The sequence below is a fragment of the Zootoca vivipara genome, chromosome 13 (genome assembly GCF_963506605.1).
Source record: "Zootoca vivipara chromosome 13, rZooViv1.1, whole genome shotgun sequence".
Lineage (NCBI taxonomy): Eukaryota > Metazoa > Chordata > Lepidosauria > Squamata > Lacertidae > Zootoca > Zootoca vivipara.
This window is the reverse complement of record NC_083288.1, coordinates 42895798-42906161: the sequence shown is the minus strand read 5'-3', so window position 1 is coordinate 42906161 and position 10364 is coordinate 42895798. Positions and strand designations below refer to the sequence as shown.

The following is a 10364-nucleotide window of genomic DNA, read 5'->3' as shown; positions in this document are numbered from 1 at the left end:
AAGCTTCAAGGCTCACCTCATTGCGCCGGTTCTGGCGAATGAACTGCTGAGCTACGTCAGCGGGAAGCACATTCTCCAGCAAGACACGGTTGAGGTTCTCCATGGTTTCAATCTCCTCACGTTCTTCCTTGAACTTCTTCTTCCAGAGGAAATCTAGACGGCAGTAATATTCGTTCTGAGAGATAGGGGTGGAGAGAGAAAGACAAAGGGGGATTAGGAAGGGAGCGGAAAGCTGAAGGATACCCCTTTGATATTAATAATAATAATTTATTATTAATACTCTGCCCGTCTGGCTGGGTTTCCCCAGCTACTCTGGGCGGCTCCCAACAGAGTATTAAATACACGGTAAAACATCAAACATTAAAAACTTCCCTAAACAGGGCTGCCTTAACTTCCCTAAACAGGGCTGCCTTAACTGTCTTCTAAAATCCAGGTGTTTATTTCTTTGACATCTGATGGGAGGGCATTCCGCAGGGCGGGCACCACTACCAAGAAGGCCCTCTTGCCTGGTTCCCTGCAATCTCACTTCTCGCAGGGAGGGAACCACCAGAAGGCCCTCGGAGCTGGACTTCAGTGTCTGGGCTAAACGATGGGGATGGAGACGCTCTTAGCAAAAAGTCGTGCCAGTTTGATTCACTTTTAAATATGGAGTAAACCTGAAACCTCACCCAGTGCTACACAGAAACATAGGAAGCTGCCTTATACCCAGTAGTCAGGGCCGGCCCTATGCATTTTGACACCTGAGGAGAACCACAAAATGGCGCACACACCCCTCTCCACTGCCACCAGGCAAGAAGGGGCGAGTGAAGATCTACATCGTGAAGAAGGGCGGGAGGGGACCAGAAGTGTCTTCTATTCACCAAGAGGCTGCTGTAGAGATGGCATTGCCGGGCTGCCAAGGAGGTATCAGAGCTGGCATCTCTGCCACCACCACAGCAGCAGCAAGCAATTCATTCCTTGGAGGCCGGATCTGCTGCCGCAGTGGATTCTGCCACCTGAGGCGGTTGCCTCACCTTGCCCGCTAGGTGGGCTGGCCCTGAGTGTAGCGGCAAATTCATAAGTAGTCACAGACAAGCCCACTGGCACACACCCTTCTAGGAGTATACAATACTCTCATAATGAGACAATAATAATAATAATATGTGGTGCATTGCAACCATCAATGCAGATCCTCACATGTTGCCTTTCAGCTAGATCTGTGCACATACACGGGGAAATTATGTGGAACACTCCACATGCCTTTCGAGGTAGCCCATTCTACTTTTGAACAGCTCCGGCTAATGTTTAGTTGGGATCTCCTTTTTGTAATCTGGATTCATTGGTGCAGATGCTTTCCTCTGGAGCATGAGAAAACAGGTTTGCTACATCTTCCACATGACAGCCCTTTAGATATTTGAAGATGGCTATCATATTCAATAAGGGATGCGGGTGGCGCTGTGGTCTAAACCACAGAGTCTAGGGCTTGCCGATCAGAAGGTTAGCGGTTCGAATCCCCATGATGGGGTGAGCTCCTGTTGCTCGGTCCCTGCTCCTGCCCACCTAGCAGTTCGAAAGCACGTCAAAGTGCAAGTAGATAAATAGGTACCACTCCAGTGGGAAGGTAAACGGCGTTTCCGTGCACTGCTCTGGTTTGCCAGAAGTGGCTTAGTCATGCTGGACACATGACCCGGAAGCTGTACGCCGGCTCCCTCGGCCAGTAAAGCGAGATGAGCACCACAACCCCAGAGTCATCTGCGACTGGACCTAATGGTCAGGGGTCCCTTTACCTTTATCATATTCAATATCTTCTATTGGAGTGATTTAAGTTGTGTTTTCCCTGAAGTTTGAGAACTTGCACACCATTCTCTTGAAAGGGAAGCACCGTGTGTTTTCATTGCTCCTGAATGCTCAATTTTGGAGCATACAGAACAAGTCGCTTCCTACATGCCTCCTCCAGAGTGACCCTAGGAGCCAATCCTCCTTTCGCTCTGATTGGCTCCAATCAGCACAAAAGGTGAAAAGACTTATTCTCAGTGGCTAAAAGGTTCTCCTAGGAGATACTCTATTGAGACACCAGACCACTAAACCTCTGCCTATTCCAAGTCAGTCCATCTACTTCAGTACTGTAAATTCTGACTGGCAGCCGCTCACCATAATTCTAGGTAGGAAACCTTTCCCAGTCCCATCTGAAGATATCAGAGAATGAATCTTGGCTTGCTGCAAAAACCCTTCCCCAACTTAAAAAAAAATCACATGAAGAAAAGTAATTCCATTGACCTGCACTTCTTTCCCAAATCAAATATGCAAAGTGAGAAAACCACAACTTGGACAAAAAGATGAGAGTCTCTACCTGGACCTTACACTTAAAATGCTGTTACACCACTTTAAATAACCCTCCCTCCATGAATCATGGGAACTGTAGCTTGTTAAAGGTGCTGAGAGCTACACTTAATCACAGAGCTACAAGTCCCAGAGTGGTTTAACAATCTATCTCTAATTCTAGGAACTCTGAGAAATATGGGAAATTTAGCTCTGTGAGATTAGGGGTCTCTTAACAACTTTCAGCACCCCTAGAAAACTACAGTTCCCAGGATTCTTTGTGGGGAGCCATGAGTGTTTAAAGTAGCTTACTAGTGATTTAAGTGCATAGTGTTGAACTCTATTCATTATTTTCATTGCCGTGATCCTACATTTTGTCGACGGGAAACTCCCCACCGGAGTAGAAATCATATATCGAACAGATGGAAAGCTCTTCAATCTGAACAGGCTAAAAGCAAAAAGTAAGGTTACCGTAACTTCCATCATAGAGCTTCAGTATGCTGATGACAACGCTCAGAGGATGACCTCCAAACTATCCTAAATATCTTTGCAGAAGCTTACGAAAAGCTTGGTCTATCACTCAACATCCAAAAAACCAAAGTGCTGCACCAACAAGTACAAAATAACCCCTCTGCAGCACCACAAATCCAACCCAGTGGTGTAACGTTGGAAAATGTTGATTGCTTCTCCTACCTAGGCAGTTACCTTTCCACAAGGGCCAACGTTGATGCTGAAATCCAGCATTGCCTGAGTTCTGTGAGTGTGGCTTTCTCCCAATTGAAGTGCAGAGTGTTTGAGGACAGGGACATTCACAGGGAAACCAAAGTACTTGTTTACAAAGCTATTGTACTACCAACCTTACTATATGCTTGTGAAACATGGACCACTTAAAAATGGAAAGCGTAATGCTGGTGGTCAACAAAAGAGGTTTACAGACTATCTCAAGGCAAATCTTTAAAAATGTAGTATAAACACTGACAACTGGGAAACACTGGCCTCCAGTTGGAGAATTTGTTGTTGTTTAGTCGTTTAGTCGTGTCCGACTCTTCGTGACCCCATGGACCATAGCATGCCAGGCACGCCAGTTGGAGAATAGCCTTTACCAAAGGTGTCATGGGCTTTGAAGAAACTCGATCTCAGGACGCAAGGGAGAAATGTGGTAAGAGGATGGCACGCTTGGCAAATCCACACCGTGATCAACTCCTGCCTGGAAACCAATGTCCCCACTGTGGAAGGACGTGTGGATTCTGAATTGGCCTCCTCAGTCACTTACGGACCCATTGTTAAAATCGTGTTTATGGAAGACAATCTTACTCAGTTACGAGTGATCACCAAAGAAGAAGAGTGTTGATACGGCCTCCTTCAGTGTTCTTTCCCACTTCTACCACATGAATAATGCTGTCAAACTCTGCTTGACTAGCATAGGCATGGACCGCAAACAATCAAACCACAATCAGAAGGGGAAACTGCTGGGGCTCAGATGGAGGTGGGGGGAGAGATGACCTAGAAGGCAACACAGGAAACAGTGGTTTCTTGCATGGCACAGCAAAGCAAACAGGCACCCAACCCACAGCAGATGGTTGTGAAGGATGCAATACCTAAGTAACGCCATCCTTCGTCTGCAAAATTGCTTATCCCTTGCAGCCCGTATAGGACAATGCACAGACAATCCACTGCAATGCACAAGTTGTTCCATGGAAGACAGGCAGGCAATCCTGGCCGGAAAGCCAACACCAGAATCCTCCCTCCACCAACTCTTGCCTAGCAGATGTTATTACATTATGGTTGCAGTAGAGGAGGGAGGGAGATGGGCTGCAGGACCACCCCAACAGTACAGCTGGGAAACCTCCTTGAACTTTTCCATCCAATCTTTGAAAGCTTGGGCTAAGAACTTGAACCTGAGCTCGCTTACTTCCTCATCCCTCCCAATCCATGTTCCTTTCCTGCTGTTGTCTTGTTCGATTGGAAGCCTGGCAGTATAGAGCGTGTTCTCCACATCTCCTTTTTTTAAAAAAGTTAATAGTAAACTATATACATAGACCATTGTATTTTAATATTTGTTGGAAGCTGCCCAGAGTGGCTGGGGAAACCCAGCCAGATGGGTGGGGTATAAATATATTATTATTATTATTATTATTATTATTATTATTATTAATGAATGTGGAGAACATCTCCACAGAGAACAGCGAAATGAGCTCTTCTTGAAATGGATGCTCGCTTTCTTCAGGGCTGCCTTGCCCAGCTGCTGGGATAGGAAAGCAATTTACCTGCCTGGCCAGAGCCAAGAGGGTGAAGAAGAAGACGAAGAACGAGAATGCTCCCATCACCTTAGGCTCCTTCAGCACCCCAGGTCTAGAAGCGGGGGGGATTAAAAAGAAGAAGAAGGGGAAGAAGAGAAGATCACTCTTGAGTCAGCCCTCTCCCATAATCCTCCAGGTCTCGCATCTGAACCCAATATGTTCACAGGAAGCTACAATAAGAAGCACTCTCCTCAGGCGTGATTCACAGGAACACAGTCAAGTCACCTTATTTAGGGTGGGTCAGGACGGGCTGCTTCTGGACAGATTACACCAGGGGTTGCCAAGACGGTGCCCACAGGTGCAATAGTGCCTTTAAGGCATTCCCCTAGTGCCTGCAAAGTCTTTAAACACAAGCGCATACTGCCCCCTTGAGGTGGCGACATTTTCCTCCCTTGAAAAGCACATAGAGCTGAAGGAGGAAGTTGGTAGAGTGGCTCTATTTCCCACTTCCTCTTTCAGCTCTCATGTGTTCAGCAAGATTCAGACTGTGCTGTAACCGACCCAGAACACTTGGAGAGATGGGGTGTATAGGCACACTCAGTGCTTTTTCCATTGGAAAAAAATGTTTAGGGGTACTCTAATTTTCCTACTCATATTGACATAAAGGTAAAGGGATCCCTGACTATTAGGGGTTGCGGCGCTCATCTCGTGTTATTGGCCAAGGGAGCCGGCGTACAGCTTCCGGGTCATGTGGCCAGCATGACAAAGCCACTTCTGGTGAACCAAAGCAGCACACGGAAACACCGTTTACCTTCCCGCTGTAGTGGTACCCATTTATCTACTTGCACTTTTACGTGTTTTCGAACTGCTAGGTTGGCAGGAGCTGGGACCGAGCAATGGGAGCTCACCCCGTCGCGGGGATTCGAACCGCCGACCTTCTGATCACCAAGCCCTAGGCTCTGTGGTTTAACCCACAGCGCCATACTGCCCCTCAATGAGGCCAAACTTAGATTCACAAGACGTTTAGGGGTATGCGTACCCCCAGAAAAAAAAGGACTGTGCACACTTATCTTCTCTATTTCTTACTCAGGGGGTGGGGAGGGGGGATATGGAGTCCAGAGGGAGCAGCCCCCATGACGCTCACTCACTAACGTTGCAAATACCTTGGGTAGCCTCCACTTGGTTTCTGCCTTTATGCCAGGACGTTGCCGCCAGTTCCATGAGGACTAGTTACCTGAGAGCTGTCTGGCTGGGGTAGAGGCGGGAGACGTAGCAGTCGGAGAGCCACGAGTGGGTGTGGAGGAACAGCACATTGTAGACGACGAGGCAGAGGGTCAGCATGGTGAGCTTGAGCTCAAAGTTCATGTGCAGGAAGAGGGAACACGAGAGGAACCCCAAGATGCAGCAGTAGATGTAATACTGGAGGGGGAAGAGGGCAGGGCAGTAAAAAACAGAACGAGGGCTAGACCTCATCAACAACAGCAAAGGAAAAACAATTGCATCCGAAGGGTTACATCAGGCATAGGCAAACTCGGCTCTCCAGATGTTTTGGGACTACAACTCCCATCATCCCTAGCTTTAATCTTTAATAATTGTTTTTATTAAGGCTTTTTTTGGGTTACAAAGGTAGTGCAGTGTCTCATGCATCATTTTTACACATCAATTTTACTTGTTGAGACATTATGAGGAAGGGGGGAAAGAGGTGGGTGGGATGGGGAGTTGGGTGTGAAGATCATCACAGCCAACCACAAATGAGCAATCACATCCTAAGTCGAATCCCGACCTCTCTCACCAACAGAGAAGCACGAACAAACAACAGAGAACCTGCATAAACGACGCTGACGCCGAACCCCTACACATAACAAGAAAAACAGAAACATCCCTAGCTAACAGGACCAGTGGTCAGGGATGATGGGAATTGTAGTCTCAAAACATCTGGAGGGCCGAGTTTGCCTATGCCTGGGTTACATACTTACTGGCACACTGAAGAGAGAGTTAAAGCGAGCAAACTCTTGTGTGGCGTTCAATCCCCCCGTAGTGGAATTCTGAGCTTTCGAAAAGCAGGACGTCTCTGGCATGAAGAACTAATAATCCACCCAGGAAAGGAGAGAGAAGGAGAGCTTTAGAAGGGATAAGGCGAGGCACAGGCTGGCGACACACGAGTAGCGCTGAGCCAAAAATGTCTCCTACCAAATTCAGCACTGCCATGGTGAGGACCACCAGGATGGTGACGATGCCCAAAGAGACTCGCAGCCACGGCTGGGTGCAGATGCTGGCTGAGATGGACGGGACCCACGATAAGGCTTTTGGACCTTTCAGGAAGCACTTCTGATGCAAAAGAAGGAGTGGGGTGAAGAAAGGGTCAAGAACATCCGTTGTCCCGTTTTCTTATTTCTCTACCCTCATCGCTCCTCACTTTAGATTCTTAATCAGATAGCTATGAGTTTCTATTGCATCTTAGGAGCCACCTAAACATCATGGAGCAAAACTGGGTTGTGCCAATTTAATAAGCTCGATTAAGTAATTTTTATTCAATTTTCCAAATAAAGAAACAAAACAAAACAAAACAAAAATTATATACAATTCATCTTATATTCACCCATCGCAGTTCATTTCGCTCTGCCGAGCTGTGACTTCCCTCCCTCCCGTCATTCGGCTTTATTTCTTACTCTTATCTCGCAGTTCCTTTTTACCCACATTTTAAACCAGTTCGTAGGATTTATTTCAGTCCTGCAAGAGTCTTTAAACTTCTACAGTTCTTCTCCATATAGTCAATGAATTTACTCCATTCCCTTTGGTACTTTGTCTCTCCCTGGTCACGGATCCCGAGGTCAACTTTGCTAACTCTGCATAGTCAATCATTTTTGCCTGCCACTCCTCAATCGTCGGTATCTCTTGTAGTTTCCTCCCTATCCTCCATCCAGCAGGAGGCACTGCCAGAATGCAAGGACACGGACCAGGCAAAGCAATGCATCTGGCTGGCCACTGCGAGAACAGGATGCGGTGCTAGGTGGGCCATTGACCTGATCCAGCAGGCTTTTTTATGCCCTTAATAGAGCGTGAATTGTAAAAGATGTTTAGGTATTGGGCTAATAAAGTCCTTGTAGCATACATAAATAGTCTCTGGTCTCTTTTTGCTATTTCCTCCCCTATTAGTCCCAATAGAAAAGCTTCCGGTTTTTTGGGAAAGGTATACCTAAACATCTTTTACAATTCACGCTCTATTAAGGGCATAAAAAAGCCTGCTGGATCAGGTCAATGGCCCACCTAGCACCGCATCCTGTTCTCGCAGTGGCCAGCCAGATGCATTGCTTTGCCTGGTCCGTGTCCTTGCATTCTGGCAGTGCCTCCTGCTGGATGGAGGATAGGGAGGTGGGCTTTAATAATAAAAAAAGAGGTCCCCCACCTCTGGAGTAAGGTGACACAAAGCGCAGTGTGGGCAGCAAGCGGAGGATTCCCTCACCCGTGCTTTTGCACCTTAAAACCTCTTTAGCTCTGCTGGTTTCACAGGTGGCTAATTTTGGTCGAAGAACCCTGCTGGCAGAAAACAGCTGAGGTCAAGCCATTTCGCTTCCTCTCAACGGTGTCCTCGCTTAGCGCGGACAATACAGTTGCAAACTTTAACCATATGAATAACTTCCGCAAGCAGGGCTACCAAGCTCCTTGTAGCAGCAACAGGGCCCCAGAATCACCCAACCACAGTGTTTCATCATATCCGTGCTCCGACAGCCCGGAAAAAAAGGGAAGTGCAAAAGGGCCATAGCTCAGTTCCTGTGATTTGATCCCTGGCATCCATCTATCCCTCCCTCCCTCCATAGAAAAACACCCCAGCTGAAACTGCTGGCAGCCAGTGTCAGTGATACTGAGCTCGATGGGCCAATGGGTTGACTGGGTACCAAGGCTGCATCCCACATTCCTTAGGGATGCTGGGCAAGTTGCATGACCGGGGGAGGGGGTTGAGAAGTAAAATCTGCACGACTTACTGCCAGGTGGCCTGCAAAACAGGTGAGGAGGAGGAGGAGGAAGAGGAAGAAGGAAATTCCATAGGATATCCCCAACGCTTCTGTCCTGGATGGAAAGAGCAGACAAGGCAACCAAATATGGCATACATTTTGCATTTAAACTTTTTGATTCTGGGAAGGAGCCAGGCATTAGACCCATAGAGCTGGAATGGACCATGCAGAAGACGCCATCCAGCATCTTTCAGGCACGAGAAATGCGCTCTTAGGAGGGATAAAGAACCTGTTGTTCTCCAAGTGTTGTTGGACCCCAGTTCCCAACAACCGCAGCCCTCAAGGGTCATCTAGTCCAACCCCCTGCAATGCAGGAATCTTTTGCCCAGTGTGGGCCTTGAACTCACAACCGTGAGGTTAAGAGTCTCATGCTCTTCCGACTGAGCCACAGGTTCCCCATCTCTGATGGGTAGCCATTCATGCTGTACTTTGAAAAAAATCTCCAACAAAGGAGAGTCCATCACTTCCCAAAGCTGTCTGCTGCTGCTATCAAACTGCTCCTGCTCTCAGGAAGTTCTTCCTAATGTTTAGCAGAAATCCCCTTTCTTGCAGTTTGAACCCCGTTCACAAAAGTACTAAAGCGTGCTTTGCACCCCTTGGCATACTCAGCCTCTTACAAGTGTGTCATTTCCCACAAGGCACTGCTCACCGTTTCCTGACTTATCTGTGCATCTATGAGGACTAGAAACTCATGCTTGGTTCCAGTCAGTGCTAGATTCAAATGAACTGCCTGCTTTGATGTTTTAAAAGGGAACCAAGGCTTTGATCGTTCCAGCCGCATGACAACCTTTTGCCTCAGATAGTCTAGCCCAAGAAAATGCTGTTGGACTCCAACTCCCATCAGTCAGCTCCAGAAAGCACAGCCAATGGTCCAAGGAAGATGGGAGTTGTAGTCCAATGTTTGGAAACAGCCCTGGTCTAATCTAATTTGGGGTGAACACCTAAACATACTTACTAGGAGGTAAACCCCACAGATCTCTGTCACACATAATATCCAAGTAAACACACTTATGGGTACGTTGCCCAACTTAAAAAAGAAAAGCACCTCCTTCTTTCCAAATTTAGGCTGTTACAAACAACAGACGGGGAATTCCATTGTGCCCAGAGGGAACATCTCCCCTCCAACCCTCTTTTCTACAATCCCCATTCCAAGTCAGGCCCCTCCATGCTGGCTATCGCTTGGGGGAGGAATTCGAGAGCATACCAGGAAACAGAGGTTTGCGCAGTGGTTTAAAGCGCTCTGTCACCCCAGCCCAATAAATCCACTTTGAAAATAAAAACAGACTTTTTGTGGTTAGGAAAGTGATTGGGAAATGCATTGAAAATGGTGGGTTAATTAAACACCCTGCAAGCAAATCTTGTTGTCTTTTAACTGCCCCCACAAACTAATCAAAACAAATGTTCAATAATAATTGGATGCAGGATCCCTCTAGGCTGCTGGAGTGTTGCCCCCATGCATTGATGCGTAAGTGGTAGATTTATACTGGACGGTCCAGACATCATTTCACTTTGTGAGATGTTTTGCAATGCTTTCCCAACCTTTGCTGCCTGGAGGGGAATTCTTGTGCGACAAAAAGCAGTAGGGAAAACAAACCAGAACAGTTATGATATAAAAATCACACAGGATTTCAGAAAGTTATGGGACATGCATCAGTTTGAGACAATACGGTATCTCTTCCCCAAACTTCTGCAGGTGTACAGTATTAAAAGCTGGATATACCACCCTGAGCATCATGAATGCACAATTAAAAGAGCCATCTGGTGGGCCAAGTAGTCTAACCGCTGCATAAGCTTTGTGCAAGCAAATCAGGAT

The 10364-nt window shown here is 47.1% G+C and overlaps 1 protein-coding gene across 3 annotated transcripts in view; it reads right to left on the bottom strand.

Moving 5' to 3' along the window:
* The window catches only part of ADCY4 (adenylate cyclase 4), a 71064-nt gene that overhangs the window by 13791 nt on the left and 46909 nt on the right, over positions 1 to 10364 (bottom strand). For all 3 annotated transcript variants that reach the window (XM_035102707.2, XM_035102704.2, XM_035102710.2), the window contains exons 16-21: positions 8522 to 8606; positions 6729 to 6866; positions 6515 to 6622; positions 5773 to 5957; positions 4566 to 4650; positions 17 to 175 (exon numbers count right to left, since the gene is read on the bottom strand). In XM_035102707.2, the coding sequence (XP_034958598.2) occupies positions 17 to 175; positions 4566 to 4650; positions 5773 to 5957; positions 6515 to 6622; positions 6729 to 6866; positions 8522 to 8606 (760 nt within the window). The remainder of the gene's footprint in view (positions 1 to 16; positions 176 to 4565; positions 4651 to 5772; positions 5958 to 6514; positions 6623 to 6728; positions 6867 to 8521; positions 8607 to 10364) is intronic.